Here is a 19,301-nt window from a genome sequence, read left to right on the forward strand (position 1 = left end):
CCCTGGTGGGTGTGGCTCAGCTGATTGAGCAATGTCCTCTACACTGAAAGGTCGCTGATTTGACTCCAGTCAGGGCACATGTGTGAGGCAACCAATCAATGTTTCCCTCTCTCTCTCAAATCAATAAAAAAAATAAAAAAAAAGATCTAAAGTAAGTTGGAGGATTAAAAAAAAGGACAAAGCAAACCTATAAAGAGTTATAAGGCACCTATTACATACAAATTAAGTAGATGAAAGAGGAAGGACTGGATTAAAACATACAAAGCTTTAATGTCTATTTTAATGTTTTCATCTTTGTATCTGTAAGAGAATAAAATTATGGCCCTTAATTAAACTCCATTATATTTTGGGTTGGGGATAAATGCAAAACCATTCTTTTTCTTGATCTCCATTCATTTAAATTAAAGGAAGAAAAATACACCTGTTCAGGAAAAATGACAAAAATAAGAAAAAAGGGAATTTTCCTTTTCTAACAGATAGTAGGCAAGGGTTCAAAGTGTGCCCAGTGGAATAAGATAAAGTTGTTATCAGAGGGAACTTCATTATGCTGAGGACAGTGTCCTCAAATGAGAAACCTCATAATTTCTAACCCAATGCAAAGAAGAGCCTTGAAACTTCTCCCTTATCCCTTCTCCCCCTCGCTAAGAGAGCAGGCTGCTGAAGAATTAAGAGCCACCTACAGAATGTATCCCAGGAGGTTCTATTCTGAGATACCTGGAGAGTAAGTTAGATTCAGAAGAAATTTCTCTTGTCCCAAATTCTCAGTTGGACAGTTCTAGCAGATCTAGGGAAAAGAGGCAAATTTCTCTTTCTGACTCTTCAATAGGATTAAAAACCATTTAGTCCTGCTATAAAACTGACATTTTACATTTTCTCACAACTGAACACCTTTCCAGCGCCAGAGGCTGCACTGGGCACATACTCAACCCCAAGCTCAAAGAAAATGGGCCCTTTGCTAAAAAGGGTCCAACTGGTGTGTGTGTGGGGAGAAGGTGGGAATGGGGGATAGCCACCTATAACCCACATTGCAATAGGCCATAAATGGTATTCTAATTAGGTACTCTTGCTTACCTAGGAGTGTGTCCAGAGTAGGCCTTCCTTTCCTGGAAGGATAAGTATATCTGCTACTACAATGAGAAGTCTGTCAAGAGTTGAAATTCAAAGAGAGTAATTGTTCATTAGGTTCACAGTGCATAGAACACCATGCCAGAATACAAGGGCTGTTAGGACAAGTTCAGAGTTGAGGCAGGCAGTCTGTGACACTTGAAGTGGACTGAGGAACACCACCACACTCTATCAAATGTACTTTTATCTGCCCCCCTTCCCTTTACTACCTCTTAAATTTATTGCCTTGAGAACATTCCAAGTATTATTTAAGTTATTAATGTTTTTAATCAACAATTTTCACTTGAGGAAAGTATTCAAACACATTTAACATACGTTAACTTATTCAAATTATATTAACAACTTGTATATATTTTACTTGTCTATAAGATTTTTACAAAACCTGTTCAATGAGCTCTCAAAATTACTTTTAATAAAATACAATGTAAGAAATTTTGTGGAGATTAAAAAAAAAAAGCATGTGGTATGATAAGAAATAAATTTAGTTCTAGCCGGTTTGGCTCAGTGGGGAGAGCCTCGGCCTAGGGTCCAAAGGGTCCCAGGTTAAGGGCATGTACTGTGGTTGCAAGCCTTCTCCCTAGCCTGGGCCCTGATCGGGCTCGTACAGGAGACAAACAATCAATATGTTTCTCTCACATTAAGGTTTCTCTCTCTTTCCCTCTCTCTTCCACTCTCTCTAAAAAAAAAAAATCACTGGAAAAATATTCTCATGAGGATTAAAAAAAGAAAGAAATCATTTTGTTTTCAGAATTCCTTGATGGGATTGTTTCTGTTATTCATAAGGAATCCCTTTGGGGCACACCTGGGTTTATGCTAATTAAGTGACTTAGGGTAGGGCTCCTAGATAGCTTCAGGATGGGGTTGGGTACCACCCATGAACCTCAAGGAAGGGGAAAAGAAAGTGGCATGCTGCAGATTATGTTCTATAAAATTCCTGAATAAGATGTATTGAACTTTAAATTCAAGTAGTGCATTCTAGGTCCACAGGGGCATAGTGCCCACAATCAGACCCTTCTGAACTTTGCAATATGTACCTCTTCATCTGGCTATACATTTGTCTCCTTTGTATTATCCTCTGTAATAAACCAGTAAACACAAATAAAGTGTTTCCGTGAGTTCTGTGGGCCACTGCAGCAAATTATAGCCTGTGGGTCAGAAGTGAACTGAATTGTAGGACACTCTGCTGGAGATCACTAAGAATTGGAGTATTGCTTGGTATGGGGAAACCTCCCACATATCTGGTTATCAGAATTATTGAGAATAGAGAATAGTCTCTCATCCACATCCCCCCCCCCCCCCCAATCATATTTTGGGGCAGGAAAGACAGCTATATACAGCCAGGTAATTTCTACTTCCTTCAAAGTCTAGGTATCTACAAGTTATTTTTAACTAAATAGTAAGCTTTAAAAATGCCCAAAGACCACAGATGGCACCCAAATGATGTTTACAAACTGCACTGATCTTCAAACATGGATTATCTGTCGGAAAGCTCATTATATCTGAAATATTCAAGGTTCCCTGCTGAAGATAAATGAACAATATTTCTAACACATATAGACACAACTTAGAGTCCAAATTAACCTTGTCTGTTCCTCTGTCACTTTCACCATTGTCCTTGGATGGAATAGGCTCTGGTTATGATTTTATTACCTGAAAACTATAAAGCTTCCAATACTATTTCTTGCTGGCTCAGAAAACAAGGAAAAAACAGCAACCAAAATTCCCCACCTACCATTCACCTGCTTTAGTTTCTTATTCAGAATATCTGCAACCACCTTTCTATTCTCATGGACCTAGTTCCAGTTTTGGCTTATGCACATATTTGTCCTCATTATACCAACTGTGAAGAATATACCAGGAGCAATCATAAATCAAGAAGAAACTACCACCAACTTTAAGTGGGACTTAATGTCTCACCCAATTTAAATCAAGTTATACATGTAACACTCCTTTTAACACAATTCTCTCAATCCACCTCTATCTAGTGCTAATAACCGCATAACCTTTTTTTCTCCTGAAAACACAGATTCATTTTGCCATTCAGTCTGTCCTTAAAGTCCATTACATTTCCCCTTAAATATTTTAGCATTGGGTAAAGAAGAAAAAGCATTCTCTCTGTATACTATGATAACCTGAGTCTGACTGTAATACAACTCAGCCATGAAAATACAATTTTGCTATTCCCCAAAAGAAATTGGTATGTACTGGAAAACCTCTGAGCCAGACAGAATAAACTTGTTACTCCTTTACTGATACCTAGAGATGGCCAAGATTTTAAATTTTCATGGGCTCAAGCAAATCCTGAATAAAATCTAAGTAGGCAAAGTAGGACATGATTATCAACCACATTGTTTATTTATAGGAAGACTATTCCCCAGCTATTTTAAACAGCTTATTCCCATTTAAAACTCCAAACTAACTCCATCACGTTGAAGAAAAGCTGAGTGTAAGAACTTCATTTAAACTTTAATGGCCAGATAGCTCACTTGGTTACAGTGTTGTTATCTCAATGTGCCAGGGTTGGGGATTCGATTCCTGATCAGGCACACATAGAACAATGAATACATGAATGTGTGGGACAACAAAATGATGTTCTTCTCGCTCTAAAATCAATAAGAAAAAATTAAACTTTAATAAACGCTGCTAATCAAAAGAATAAAGCCTTTAAAAATTTTAAAGGGGAGCTTAAAAGTTTCAAGTGGCTAGGAACAAATTTAAGAGTAAGTTTCCTGAAGCAGTAGAAAGGAATGCTGTTACTTATTAAGCTAGTTATTTTGTCAATGTTACTTCATTTGGACATCAGGCAAATTATAGTTGTGAATTCATAGTCTAGACTTCTTCAGAGAATAAAATGTATATAAATTCTAATGTGTGAACCTGCTTCCAAATTAGAGAACAAATCTACAGGTCAGAGACAATTTTAAACAACACTGCAACAACAGCAATTTATAAAAGCCATACTCAATTGAGGAATCCAAGTAACACAACAAAATATCCTAATGAAACAAAAGAACCCGGCTAATTCCTGGTAGTGCATCTCAATGGGTCATGACCCATATTACCCCCTCCTGTACAGTCTTCTTTCACGTGGGGGAAAATTATTCATTCCATCATGTGGCACAGAACAATCTGTGTTCAAATTCCTGTAAGATTATTAATTAGGTCTGAATATTCTATTCAAAGAAAAACAAACTTAAAGAACAAAAAATAAGCTATTTCAGTTCATATTAGAGTGAGCAAAAGCCCAAGTCACCAAACTTTCAGAAGTTTCATTCCAAGCAGAACTGTCACTAATTTATTAAGAACAAACGACAATGTTAAAACCTGTCTTAACCTTGGGCCTTCCATGGAACTAAGCACACTTCAATTAAGAACTTAATGTTATCATTACAAATCTACCAACCAAGGACAAACGTGGGCTGGAAACCAAAATGTTCAATTCTTAAGCTGAAAACTTTCTTACTGGCCTGGGGCAAGTCACTCTTCTAAGAATACTCAGACACACAAGTAAGTAATGTCCCAAACACTTTCTCCCCCCACCCCGCCCCCACTTCCTATAAGTAAAAAGTTTCCACGGGAAAGGAAAATAAAGGTGAAAAAATAGGAATACCTGACAAAGCTTCCCCAAACGAGTAATTAAGAAATTTTTTTTTAAATAAGAGCATACAGAGCTAGTTTTAAACTAGATTACCCTTTCCACAGTGGACTCACCTATAGTTTCTTATCAACACTTACAAAAGTGTCAAGCCCACCTAATTCAATTTTGAATTTCCACAAGCATCAGGCACCTCTATCCCCAGAAATTCCAAAGAGGCCAAAAGGGACCCTGATGTTGCAATTCATATCAACAGCCCCGTATTCTGCATTTTTAGATATAGATCGTTAACCAAAACCTCCCTTACTCCCCCTCCCCGCACACGTTGGCATTTGCAGTTTATAGATGGATCCTGGAATAGCTAAAACCAGGAAGCTCCGGACTAATTAGAGGATTTGGGGGAAGTGATATTGGGAGAAATCAGAGATGTCAGAAAGAGGTTGTCCCTGACCACCTCTCCCTTCTGCCCCATCCAAACTTCACCCAACCGAGTTCCAGAAGCTCGAGAAGGAGAGGCCATTTTAATGAGGCCTGACTGAGGAACGTAAAGGGAGAGAAGGAAGGAAATCAGGGAGGGTAGTTTGGAAAGGAAGGCCGAGCCCTTTCCCTCAACAGCACCCGAGTTGGGTGGCAGCACCTGGAGCTTGAAGAGGGAGGAGCTGGGTTCAAGGGCCTAGGAGGGGTACAAAAGTAGCAGTAGTCTGCCACGAGGGGGTCGAGTGGTCCGAGCCCCAGGACCGGGCCCCCCAAGCGGGGGAAGGACCCCTTCTCGGGCCAGTCGCATAGACCCTCGCCCCTGGGTCGGGGGCAACTACCCAAAAGTCCAGAAGGCGGGCGTGACTAGTGCCTGGTTCTCCTCATCCGGCCATGCGGCGCGGGGGCGGCCATCCTGAGGGGTCCGGGTACCAAGAGGGCACTGGGGGGCCGGACGCAGCGCTCACCCGCGGGCCGCCTCCAAGCTCTTAATCAGCTTCTTGATCTTCCAGATCTCCACGTTCCTATCCGCAGCAGTGGGGTCGTCCGCCATCTTCTCGCCTCCTCCTCCCTAGAGCGGCCCGGCGGGGCCCGGAGACAGCAAGACCACAGAGTTAGCGCCGCCACTGGGCAGAGCGGCCCCCTTCCTTGCCACCCCCGAGAGGCCCTCCTCTTCCCGCCCCGCGCGACCCTCCGTGGGGGGGTCGCTGGCCTTTCCCTCCCCCTGGCTCACCTAAGGGCCCAGTCCTGGGCGGCAGCGGCTGGTCCTCCCCGGCGGCGACTCCGCGGCGGCGGCTCTGACGTAGGACACCGGCTCCCTCTCTCCAGGCAGCTGCATGTGTTGCAATCCGCTCACATGGGGCCTGTGACATCACTTCCTCCGCCAAAGGCTGAGTGGAAGTCGGCGGACGGAAGGGCGGGGCTTGAGCGGAAAAGGGAAAGCTCTGCGCGCGCCGCGACTTTCCATTGGCTCTCTGCGCCGCGGCCTACAATAAGCCTGCGGATTGGCCACAGCTGAGACCGCGCTGCCTTGTGAGGTAAGACCGGGGGGCGGGGAAGCACCGTCTTCCTTCCGTCCCGGTAAGCGGAGAGGAGGAAGCGAGCGGAATCCGGTGGCTCTCGCGAGGATTTACTCGGCGCCCCGCCAGGCTCGCACGGGGGTGCTTCTTAAAGGGCGAGGCACGTGGGTCGTCGTATTTCCGTCCCCCCCACTTTCTTGAATCGAATGGACTTCTGAGGGTAGGCGCTCGGGCCGGGACGCACGGTTTGAATTGCTCCTGAGAAGCCTCAGAGAGGCGCCTGGCGGCTCGACAGCTGACGAAGTGTTCCTGCCTGCGCGCCTCTCGACGGGCCGGACTAGTGTTCAGACCCGGCCAGGGTGTCAGGATTAGGATATTCCCCCGGCTGGTCCGGGACCCCGCCACCTGCAGGGGCAAAAAGAGGCACGTTCCTTCTCGCCTGAGTGCTAAGATGTGTTCACTTTGGACCCGGCACTTTGGGGCCGGGGGCGGGGGCGGGGCGGGGGCGCGGGGGCTAGCTGGGGTTTGAGACTTGATGTATCTGACTGATTCCATGAATAGTTTGGTCTGATCTGTTCAGAGTGGAGGTGGGGAGAGTGTTGAAGCAAAATGGGTAGTTATGTAAGTTAGAACCTGATCTTTTCGAGTAAGAACTTTTAATTAGCTACCTTGTCTCTCTCTTCACCTTCGCTGGGTTTATTCAAATATTTGGCCGCAAACTGTGCATACTCGGTTTTCCTGAGTATACGGAGGGAAACCGGATAACAGTGCCTACCTTCGTGGAGCTTTCAGTTTAGTTGGGTTTATAACCGTTTGTGCTTTTATACTTTAATGTAATAAAATAAGTACAAATAAGTACTTCAGGTTGCTGTGAGAGTAACGAAAGAGGGCCCAACTTTGCAATGAGACCCAAAGGATGGTTAGGAGTTTGTCAGGAGGGAGCCTGACACTTTTGAGGAACTTCAAAAAAGCCAGTGTGCTGGAGCAAAGTCAGGAATAGGGAGAGTGGCTTGAGAAGGAGGCAGGGGACAGATCGTGTAAGGCCTTGAAAGCTGGATTTAAGAAGTTGGCCTCTTAAGGACAATACACAGCTTAACAAAGGGTTTAGAGATGGGTGGTGACAAGAAGATATGGTTGTATTTTTAAGGAGATGGGTTGGCTTGAATTGGAAAGAGCAAAAGTTGGAAGCTTAGAGATCCTTTTGGCTGCTGCAGTAATTCATGTGAGAGAGAATTGTACCTTAGAATAGGGTGATGACAGTGCAAATAGAAGTGAATGATATGTGGGCTGAGCATGGATAGGACTGGATAATGGGTTGGATGTGGAGAAAGATACTGATATGGTTACATATACTGTATTTGTGTGGGCTTTGAGTCTTTTTTTGCATGTTGTAACTTTGTCCACACCTTGGAGGTGGGAGCATTACCCCCATATCATAGATCGGGAAACTGAGGCAAAGAAAAGTACAACTTGTTTTTTAGAATAGTCTAGATTCAGGCAGTTTAACTAGCCCCAAAGCTTACTTGCCCAGTTGATGCAAATTTACCATCTCCTCATTTAGTATTGGAAATCAGTGTGTTAGAGGCAAAAGCTGGCATGGATCCCTAGTGGAAAAGATTTGGGAAGAATAGAACAGGGATGCTATTTCCTTCAGCAAAGACAAGCCTGTTAAAAAATTTTTTTTTAATTTAAAATTTTTATTGTTGAAAGTATTGCATATGTCTCCTTTTTCCCCCATTGATTTCTCCCCGGCTGCTTCTGCCCTCCAGTATATGCCCTCGCCCCCTTACTGTCAGTGTCCATTGGTTATGCTTATAGGCATGCATACAAGTCCTTTGGTTAATCTCTTAACCCCCTCCCCCCCATCCTCCCTTGCCTTCCCTCAGAGGTTTAATGGTCTGTTCCAATGCTTCTATGTCTCTGGATCTATTTTTGTTCATCATTTTATGTTATTCATTATATTCCACAAATGGGTGAGATCGTGTGATATTTATCTTTCTCGGACTGGCTTATTTTGCTTAGCATAATGCTCTCCACATCCATCCATGCTGTTGCAAATGGTAAGAATTCCTGCTTTTTTACATCAGCATAGTATTCCATTGTTGTAGATGTACCACATTTTTTTTTTGTTTTTTTTTTCTTTTTAAATTTCTTTATTGATTAAGGTGTCACATATTTGTCCTCATCCCCCCATTCCCATCCCCCCCCTCCCCACGCATGCCCCAACCCCCTGTTGAACTTAACCGTTGGATAGGCTCATATGCATGCATACAAGTCCTTTGGTTGAACTCTCCCCCTCCCCCCACCCTCCCCTATCCTCCCTCTGAGGCCCGATAGTCCGATCGATGCCTCCTTGCTTCTGGTTCTGTTCTTGTTCCTCAGACTATGTTGCTCATCATTTCCCCTAGATGAGCGAGATCATATGTCACTAGATATATACTTATGAGAACTGAATGTGAGACGAGCAATAATAGTTATGCTGACAGGCAAATGAATCAGTCTGTAGTGAGTTTCTTTCTGGACCAACAGTTCTTTTGAGACCCAATTTCAATGTCCACCAGTTCCTTATGTGTACATGTCAGCACTGACCCCTCAGCTCTGGATGGTGGACAAATGGTGGTAACGGAGGTCCGACTCCCTCTGGTTTGGTCTCGGCCGGACCCAGGGGCACGGCTTCACCCGGACTAAGGGGCACGTGGCCTCACCCGGATCTAGGGACACATGGTCTCACCCGGACCCAGGGACGCTTGGCCTCTCCCAGACCCAGGGGCACGTGGCCTCACCTGGACCTAGGTGCACGAGGCCTCCCCCGGATCCAGGGACACATGGTCTCACCCGGACCCAGGGACGCTTGTCCTCTCCCAGACCCAGGGGCACGTGGCCTCACCCGGGCCTAGGTGCACGAGGCCTCACCCGGATCCAGGGACACATGGTCTCACCCGGACCCAGGGACACTTGGCCTCTCCCAGACCCAGGGGCACATGGCCTCACCCGGGCCTAGGTGCACGAGGCCTCACCCGGATCCAGGGACACATGGTCTCGCCCGGACCCAGGGGTGCGTGGCCTCTCTCAGACCCAGGGGCACGTGGCCTCACCTGGACCTAGGTGCACGAGGCCTCACCCGGATCCAGGGACACATGGTCTCACCCGGACCCAGGCGCGCTTGGCCTCCCCCAGACCCAGGGGCACGTGGCCTCACCCGGGCCTAGGTGCACGAGGCCTCCCCCGGATCCAGGGACACATGGTCTCACCCGGACCCAGGGACGCTTGTCCTCTCCCAGACCCAGGGGCACGTGGCCTCACCCGGGCCTAGGTGCACGAGGCCTCACCCGGATCCAGGGACACATGGTCTCACCCGGACCCAGGGGATGTACCACATTTTTAACTCACTCACCTGCTGATGGGCACTTAGGCTGCTTCCAAATCTTAGCTATTGTAAATTGTGCTGCTATGAACATAGGGGTGCATATATTCTTTCTGATTGGTGTTTCTGATTTCTTGGGATATATTCCTAGAAGTGGGATTCCTGGGTCAAATGGGAGTTCCATTTTTAATTTTTTGAGGAAAACTCCATACTGTTTTCCACAGTGGCTACGCCAATCTGCATTCCCACCAGCAGTGCATGAGGGTTCCCTTTTCTCCACATCCTTGCCAGCACTTGTTTGTTGATGATAGCCATCTGACAGGTGTGAGATGGCACCTCATTGTCATTTTATAAAAATATATTTTTTTATTGATTTCAGAGGGTAAGAGAGAGAGAGAGACGGAAACATCAATGTTGAGAGAGAATCATTGATTGGCTGTCTCCTGCACACTCCCTACTGGGTATCCAGCCCACAAGCCTGGGACCCTTCAGTCCGCACGCCAAACCTGTCCACTGAGCCAAACCAGCGAAAGTCCTCATTGTTGCTTTGATTTGCATCTCTCGAATGTTAGTGACTTTGGCATTTTTTCATATGTCTCTTGGCCTTCTGTATGTCCACTTTTGAAGTGTCTATTTAGGTCCTTTGCCTATTTTTATTTATTTATTTATTTATTATTATTTTTAAAATTTCTTTAATTTTTGCCTATTTTTTGATTGGATTGTTTAGCTTCCTTTTAAGTTGTATAAGTTCCCTATAATGTTTGGAGATTAAATCCTTATTGTAACATTGGCAAATATGTTCTCCTATGCAGTGGGTTCTCTTGTTTTGTTGATGGTTTCTTTGGCTGTGCAGAAGCTTTTTATTTGGATGTAGTCCCATTTGTTTATTTTCTCCTTAGTTTCCATTATCCTAGGAGATGTATCGGTAAAGATATTGCTACGACATATGTCTGATATTTTGCTTCCTCTGGGTTCTTCTAAGATTTTTATGGTTTCCTATCTTATGTTTAAGTCCTTTATCCATTTTGAGTTTATTCCTGTGTATGATGTAAGTTGGTGAAGACGAGCCTTTTTAAATGGGACTATGACCATTCAGTGTCCAGAAGGAAACTCCTATGATATAAGGGTAATTTTTAAATGCCATATGGCGAGAATAAAATATATAACCTCTCAAGGCACAGTCCTCTGAAAAATGAAGGATTTGTACTTGACCTCAGAATTTCTTCCCTAGAGCTAATGTTAGGTAATAAACCTAAATACTGTTTTGGGTATAGATGACATTCCTATTCCGTGAGGGTGGGGAGAAAGGAAGGGGATGGATTATTTTGATGCTGAAAACAATCAATAGCAGCTTGAGAATACAGTGCTGTTAGGTACAGAGATAGTTGATTGCTAATCTGGAGGCCAGTTTGAGTAGCCAAGATGAAAAAGACAGGGAAGGGATGGTTGTGGGCACTTCAAAAAAGCCAGTGTTCTAGAGTAAAGTCAGGAATAGGGAGAGTGGCTTGAGAAGGAGGCAGGAGGACAGGTCGTGTAAGGCCTTGAAAGTTAGATTTAATAGGTTGGCCTCTTAAGAACAATGCACAGTTTAACAAAGGGCTTAGAGATGGGAGGTGACATGGTTTCCAAACTACCCCACCTCCAAGGTATAGTCAAAGGCTATACTCTTTGACTCCTCTGTAATTTGATGGGGTTGTTAAGGAAAAACTTACGGAACTACAACTAAGTCACTTCTTAAATCTCGCAGAATCTGAATTTTCTCATCTGTAAAATGGGGATGCTGCCTATTTTGTGGAACTATTGTTGGATAAATAACTTGTGTAGTGCCTAGTATCATTTACAGCACGCATATGTCATCAATGAATGTTTTCTTTATAGTTTCTCCTAGTTTGTTCTGTCTTCTAGGACATGTGACTACTTACTTCATCATTCTCCTGCAGAAAATAAAGTTGAGAGAGCAGAGCAGAGGGAGCCAGTAAAATAGGTCTTTGGGATCTTTTTCCCTGCTTCAATGGCTGGTGTGTTAGAAATTTGGAATTTTTCAGAGTTGGGATTTAAAATATTGGGTGTTTTTTAAAAATATATATATTTTATTGATTTTTTTACAGAGAGGAGGGAGAGGGATAGAGTTAGAAACATCGATCAGCTGCCTCCTGCACGCCCCCTACTGGGGATGTGCCCGCAACCAAGGTACATGCCCTTGACTGGAATAGAACCTGGGACCCTTCAGTCTGCAGGCCGTCGCTCTATCCACGGCCAGGACAATATTGGGTGTTTTTATACCCAAACTATATTAATAAAATGAATAATAGTGATGTGTGGGTTTTCCCTGCCCCTGGTCCATCAATCAAAGAATTTCATATAAGATTTAAGAAAAAATGTTTCTGTGCCTAGAAAAATAAGAAATAATATGAAAAATCTAGATTAGACTACCTCTGAAGTGCTTACAATTTCACAAAGTAGATTACAATCATTAAAGGAATGGGTAGTCTGAAGTTCTTGCTGTACTTAAGCATATGAATTTGAGGAATGCAGTTCTGTAAATTCTATTATTTTTTTAAAAAAATATGGTTTTATTGATTTTAGTAAGAGGAAAGGGGGGAACATCGAAGTGAAAGGGAAACATTGATTGGTTGCCTTACTTACACACCTGACTGGGGATCAGGCATGTGCTCAGTTGGTGTGGCTCAGTTGGTTGAGTATTATCCCGTGCACCGAAAGGTTGCTGGTTTGCTTCCCCATCAGGGCACATGCCTGGGTTGTTGGTGCAATCACTGGTAGAGGGCATGCAAGGAGGCAGCCGATCGTTGTTTTGCTCTCATATGGATGTTTCTCCTCTGTCCTTCCTTTCTCTCTAAGAAATCAATAGAAAGTCTTTGGGAAAATTTTTGTGTAAGTTTTGTATAAAACACAGCTGCTTAACTTTGGAGGGCAATGTGTGTGAAAGTGATTTGAAATAGGCAAGTGTTAGGTAGCAGTGGTGAAATCTAACCCTTCAGTGGGATGGGAACTACAACTACGGAATGACTGCAGTTTCCTCTCTATATGATCAAACATCTTTAAGAATAATTAGCCGAGTGAGATTGAGCCATGCCCTTGGACCATCTGTGGAGAAAGTGAATGCTTAATGTTTTCAGTAGTGCCTTTTTGATTCTAGAGAGAGTCATAGAATACCTAGACAGATGCTAATCTTTTAGTTCAATTCCATAAATATTCATTGTGTACCATTCTTCTGTCTAGCACTGGAATGAAAATGCTGAAAAGTTTTAGAAGCAGTACAGTCCTTAAATTTACAGACTTTTTTTTAGAGGAAAAAAGGATGTAGGAAAGTTAAATAGATGACAGTATAAAAGAAGTAGCTGTTTACAAGATTGAGGTAGAAATGAATTAAGATGAGCCTGAAACACCTTGTTATATCAGTAAGAAAGGAAATTAACAAATGGAGTATTTTTTTTTACTGTACTTTTATTACCCTGATAGACATTTTTTATTGAGGTATAACTTTTTAAAAAATATATATTTTTATTGATTTCAGAGAGGGGAGAGGGAGAGAGAGAGAGAGAAACATCCATGATGAGAGAGGATCACTGATTGGCTGCTTCCTGCATGTCCCACACTGGGGATCTAGCCCAGAACCTGGGCATGTGCCCTGACCAGGAATCCAACCAGTGATTTCCTGGCTCATAGGTCAGCGCTCAACCACTGAGTCACGCTGACCGGACCCTTTTCAAAATATATATATATATATATATATCAAAGAGGAAGGGAGAGGGAGATAGAAACGTCGTGATGAGAGAGAATCATTGATTGGCTCTTTCTGACACACCGATTAAGCCTGCAGCCTGGGCATGTGCACCGACAGGGAATTGGACCGTGACCTGGTTCATAGATCGATGCTCAACCACTGATCCACGTGGGCTGGGTTAGGCTAGTATACCCTCAAAGTTGGAGATCTAGGTAATGATCTGCTAACATCACAATAGAGCCAACCAGAATCACGTACTCGCTGATGTAAGTACCGGCTACCTGTTCTTGTAAAACAACTGAACTTTAGCCCTGGCTGGTGTGTTCAGTGGGTAGAGCGTCATCCTCAGGACTGAAGGGTCTCAGGTTTGATTCCCAGTCAAGGGCACATACCTGGGTTGGGGTTGCAGGTTCAGTCTCCAACCCCGGTTGGGTTGTGTGCAGAGACAACTAATCAATGTGTCTCTCACATGATGTTTTTCTTTCTCGCTCCCCCCCCCACATCCTCTCTCTAAAATAAGCAATGGGAAAAATATCCTTGGGTGAGGATTAACAACAACAAAAAGAACAAAACACCTGAACCTGAGTCAGATCAAACAGGGATGGAAAGAACATGTTAAATGACATTTATAGGAATGTAGTCTGTGCAATATAGAATGTAGGAAATTATGGACCCAGTGGCCCATTTTCTTCAACAAATAAATTGCAAAGCTGGGGAAAAGAGGCAAGGAAACTTATACTTTGAGAGACTTAGGGAACATATCAACCAGTAGAGGGTGTGGCCTTTATTTGGTTCCTGAGTCTTGTAACAGTTGAAAAAGTTATGAAACAATTTAGAAAATTTGAACATTCAAGTGTTTGTTATTAAGGAGTTATTAAATTTTTTTTAGATGTGATCAAACTATATTTTGTAGAAAAATCCTTTTAGAAGTACCTAATGAAATGTTAGAGTAAAATTATGATTTCTGGAATTTGCTTCAAAATAATCCAAGGGAAGGTGGGGAAAATAAAACCTACAAGTTGCTGAATTGAACATTAAACATTTGAAAAATACGAGTGTAAGAATTTGAGTGAAACAGCCAGTGTGGACTGAGGGAGAAAGGCTTCATGGAAAAAGGTAGACCAAGAATTCTTAAGAAATGCAGAAGCAAGATTGAGGAGATGACAAGGGGGTTGGGGACAAGGAGGGTATGACTTGAATTTAAGTCAGACCAGTAGATTGATTTCCCATTTAGGAAATCTACTAGAGGCCCAGTTCATGAATTTGTGCACATTGAAAGGAAATTAATTAGAAGATTTTTTTTTTTTTTTTAACAGAGAGGAAGGGAGAGGGATAGAGAGTTAGAAACATCGATGAGAGAGAAATATTGATCAGCTGCCTCTTGCACGCCCCCTACTGGGTATGTGCCCACAACCAAGGTACATGATCTTGACCAGAATCGAACCTGGGACCCTTCAGTCCACAGGCCGACGCTCTATCCACTGAGCCAAACCGGCTAGGACAGGGCGCCCACAGCCACAGTTTCCAGGCTGGGCTGGGCTGGGCTGTGGGCCACATTTTGGTGAGCTGTCGCTCAGGGTGGTGGTGAGGCCTGTGTCCCACTTGGGGGAAGCCGAGTGTTGCTTTGTTGGTGCCAGGTCCGCCGTGCTGTTTTTTTGTAAATGGCCAGTGTGCATCATGGCAGCTCCTGCATTGAACAGCTGCTCCTGGGGGTCAGTGTGCGTCACAGTGACAGGTCGGATGGTCAGAGGGACACTTAGCATATTAGCCTTTTATATATATAGATGGTTTTTAACCTGTTTTTTTTTTTTTTTTTCCTGTTTTTGTTTTTGTTTGGTCATAGATTCCTTCAAGAAATCAACGGCCCATTTTCCCAGAAACAATAATATTGACCATTTTGCATTTTATAATTAGTGGTTTATGGACCTCCTGAAGTCACTCATGTAGACTGCCTATCCCTCACCCCCATTGCCTTAAATCTCCACATTCTGGGTTAAGAGCTATAAGAACCTGTTTTAAGAGCCTGTGATTTAGGTGGAACATTTTCTTTCCTTGTTTCCTGATCTCACTCAGATCAGAGTTGAAGCTTATAATTATTACAGGCTGGTTCGGCTGCGCATTCTTAGTGTGAATATACCTTTGCTTCCTGACTTGCTCCTGCAAATGGATTGATGATACATTGTATATGGCTAACCATGTGGAGTTGCTGATATTTGTTTTTGACTTATTGAAATAGCTGTTTCAGTGGTTTTCTTTATAATTGCTAAATTATCTCTTTCATGCTGTTCACAGGTTGAGTAATGTAGGTCACTGTATAACACCTCTATCTAGGGCTTTCACTTATTTTTTTTTTTTTAATATAAATTTATTTCAGCCCTAACTGGTTTGGCTCAGTGGATAGAGCATCGTCCTGCAGACTGAATCCCAGGTTCGATTCTGGTCAAGGGCATGTACCTTGGTTGCAGGCACATACCCGGTAGGGAGTGTGCAGGTGGCAGCTGATTGATGTTTCTCTCTCATCAATGTTTCTAACTCTCTATCCCTCTCCCTTCCTCTCTGTAAAAAATCAATAAAATACATTAAAAAGAAAAAAAAATATTTCAGAGAGGGAGAGGGAGAGATAGAAACATTGATGAGGAGAATCATTGATCAGCTGCTTCCTGCATGCCCCCTACTGGGGATTGAGCCCACAACCTGTGCAATGCCTTGACCAGGAATCGAACCCGGGACCCTTCAGCCCACAGGCCAACACTCTATCCACTGAATCAAACCAGGTAGGGCAACTTTCACTTATTTCATTGTTTTGATATTAGAGGGCAAGAAAGGAAGATATAATGTCCTTACAAAGCAGCCTTAGGACTGGAGAATGCAGTTGCAGTGGTATCTAAAATACTGAAGGGTCTTTGCTTGAAGCAGTTTATTTCCAAAATTTGAGTTGTCTCTTCATTCCCAATCTTGTTGTGTACCATCTATAAGAACTTGCTTTTATCTTTACTGCTCCTCGTTGCTATAGATAGAATCTCTAGTATAAGTGTTAAAATTAAGCCACTCTCACAGATTACTTATTAAAGAATTCTTTGTAATGAAGTGTGGAGCAAAGCACAGAACTGACATCTTTTCCCTGGTAATTCATGCATTGGTAAAGACACATGCCTAGCCTTGGCTGGGTGGCTTAGTTGGTCATTCCTTGCACCAAAATGTTGCAGGTTTGATTCCCAATCAGGGCACATACCTAGATTGCAGGTTCAACCCCCAGTCAGGGCAAGTATGGAGACAACCAATTGATGTTTCTTCTTTCATATTAATACTAGTAGCCCGTTTGCACGAAGATTCGTGCAATAGACCTTCATTCACCTGGCTGCCTGCACCAGTTTTCTGCCAGCACCGGGGACCCAGGCCTTGGCTGTGGCCACCGCCTTCTGCCTTCTTTCAGGGTCCGGGCTTGGCCCTGGGCGGTGGCCTTGGGCTCGGCCGCACCCCAGCGTCCCTTCGATCGGTGCAGGCTCCCCGCTGGCGCCCAAGGCCGGGAAAGCCTCGGGCGGCTTTCCCGGCCTTGGGCTCTGCCACACCCCAGCTTCCCTGCAACGGTTTCCTGGTGGGCGTGGTTGATGGGCGTGGCTTGGTTGGTGGGCATGGGTTGGGCGTAGCGAAGGTGCGGTCAATTTGCATATTTGTCTATTATAAGGTAAGATTTCTCTGTCCCCCTCTCAATAAAAAAAGACACAACGCCTATGTGGTATTCCTACCTGACTCTGAATGCAGGCAATTATGTGAATCCAAACAAAGGGCCATTCTGCAAAACAAATGGCCTGTACTCTTCAAAAATGTCAATGTAAAATAAAAAGGCAAAGGAACTATTCTTAGATAAAAGAAAACATAACTAAATGCCATATATGCTCTTTGATTTGACCTTGTATGAAAAATGTTAGAGGATAGTATTGAGACAATTAGGGAAATATTAATATGGGCTACATATTAGGTAATAGTATTATATCAGTGCAAGTTCCTGATATTAATAGTTGTGGGGAGAAGGTTCTGTTCTTACAAGATGTGTGCTGAAATATTTTGGTTGAAGTGTCATGTTCAGAAAACAAGCAGAAAAAGCATGTGATATCCGGTCAGGGCACATAGAAGAATCAGTGAATGCATAAATAAGTGGAATAACAAATCAATGTTTCTCTAAAAACTCAATAAACAAAACATTTTAAATAAGTTTTAAAAAGTTGAGGGAAAAGTTAATTTTACCTTGGTAAATCTATAATAATAAAAGCATAATATGCTAAATAGACCGGATGTCCTTCCGGATGAAGCGGGGGCTGCAAGGGAAGCCCAGGTCCTTGGGTGCCAGAGGGAAGCCAGTGCTGGCAGCCGGGGGAAGGCAGGCCTACTCTTGCATGAATTTCGTGTATCGGCTCTAGTAGTAACATAAGTTCCTTCAAGATCACATAGAATAAGTCTGCAACAGAACTGGACTCTTCATCTAGGAAGTATGAAAGATTGCAAATTTATTCTGCTCACTCCTTTTACCTTGCCAGCCCAGGAAAACTTCAGGCCTATCAACTTCTCCTTGGCTTTTTCTGATTAAAATTTTTTATCTTTTACCAATTAAGTTTTAGTTTCTGGATTTGATATAAGTTGCCTCTAGTATTCTTGATATGATTTAGACATAAATTTAAAAAACAAAGGGACCTTAATCCACCTCATTTTGCACAGTGGGAGAGATTCACTAATTTGACAGAAGATTTGAGTGCTTTTGTGTCATCGTTGTTCTAGGTGTTGGGAAATAGCAGTAAGCAAAAAAGTTTCTGACCTGTGGAACTTGTGTGGTAACTGTCAGTCCTGGGATTTAACAAAATAGACTGGGTAGATTGTAAAACAAAAATGTTTCTGGCAGTTTTGGAGGCTGGGAGTCTGACGTCAGGGTGCCAGCATGGTCAGGTAATGATCCTCTTCTAGGTCACATTCTGATTGTATCCTCACAAGGTGGAAGGGGTCAAGGGATCTCTGGAGCCTGTTTTGTAAAGGCACTACTCCTGTTCCACCCTGAAGGCCTATCACTCTCCAGAGGCTGCACCTCTTAACACCATTACCTTGAGGTTAAGATTTCAACACATGGATATGGGGGGTGGGAGGGATAACATATTCAGATCAGATCATATAGTGGGGGTGAAGGAAAAACATTGGGTGGTAACTGCTAAGAAGTAAATAGAGCGTCGGCCTGCGGACTCAAGGGTCCCAGGTTCGATTCCGGTCAAGGGCATATACCTTGGTTGTGGGCACATCCCCAGTGGGGGGTGTGCAAGAGGCAGCTGATCGATGTTTCTCTCATCGATGTTTCTAACTCTCCCTCTCCCTTCCTCTCTGTAAAAAAATCAATAAAATATATTTTAAAAAATAACTGCTAAGAAGAAAAATAGGGTAGAGGAGAGGAAACTTTTTTAAAACATATTTTTATTGATTTTAGAGAGTAAGGAAGATAAGACAGAAATATTGATGAGAATCGTTGACCATCTGCCTCCTGCATACCCCATGGTCAAGCCCACAACCTGGGCATGTATCCCGACTGGGAATTGAACTGTGACCTCCTAGTTAATAGGTCGACACTCAACCACTATGCCAAGCCAGCTGGGCTGGGAGCTATTTTATGAAATTTCAAAACCTTAGGAATAAAGTGAGCCAAGTGGAAAGCTGGGAGAATTCCTGCAAGGGAGGACAAAGACCACAAAGTAAAATAGGAAGTTAGGGAGAAGGTAATGAGGGGCCTCATCACTGCTGCGGGGAAAAAAGTAGCAAGGTGTGTAATTTTAAGTGGGGAAGACTACTTGTAATAATCCAAGTAGTAACTAATACTAAGTTGTACAGTGGAGATGGTGATTCTGGATGCACTTTGAAGGTTGCTAAGATTTGTTCATTCCAGGTTTGGGCAACCATAAGCAGCAGTTACTGAAAGACCACTTAAGGAAGGAAAATCAGAAGTTC

The 19,301-nt window shown here is 43.4% G+C and overlaps 1 protein-coding gene across 2 annotated transcripts in view; it reads right to left on the reverse strand.

Moving 5' to 3' along the window:
- Positions 1–6,054, reverse strand: part of ETF1 (eukaryotic translation termination factor 1) — a 30,821-nt gene extending 24,767 nt beyond the window's left edge. The window contains exons 1-2 of one of the 2 annotated variants that reach the window (XM_054717897.1): positions 5,928–6,054; positions 5,662–5,765 (exon numbers count right to left, since the gene is read on the reverse strand). In XM_054717897.1, coding sequence (XP_054573872.1) covers positions 5,662–5,747 — 86 coding nt within the window. In that variant the 5' untranslated portion in view covers positions 5,748–5,765; positions 5,928–6,054. Of the gene's footprint in view, positions 1–5,535; positions 5,596–5,661; positions 5,766–5,927 lie in introns of those variants that run through there. The other variant, XM_054717898.1, reaches the window with a different exon arrangement.
- Positions 6,055–19,301: the final 13,247 nt, after the last annotated feature.

Source organism: Eptesicus fuscus, chromosome 6 (genome assembly GCF_027574615.1).
Source record: "Eptesicus fuscus isolate TK198812 chromosome 6, DD_ASM_mEF_20220401, whole genome shotgun sequence".
Classification (NCBI taxonomy): Eukaryota; Metazoa; Chordata; class Mammalia; order Chiroptera; family Vespertilionidae; genus Eptesicus; species Eptesicus fuscus.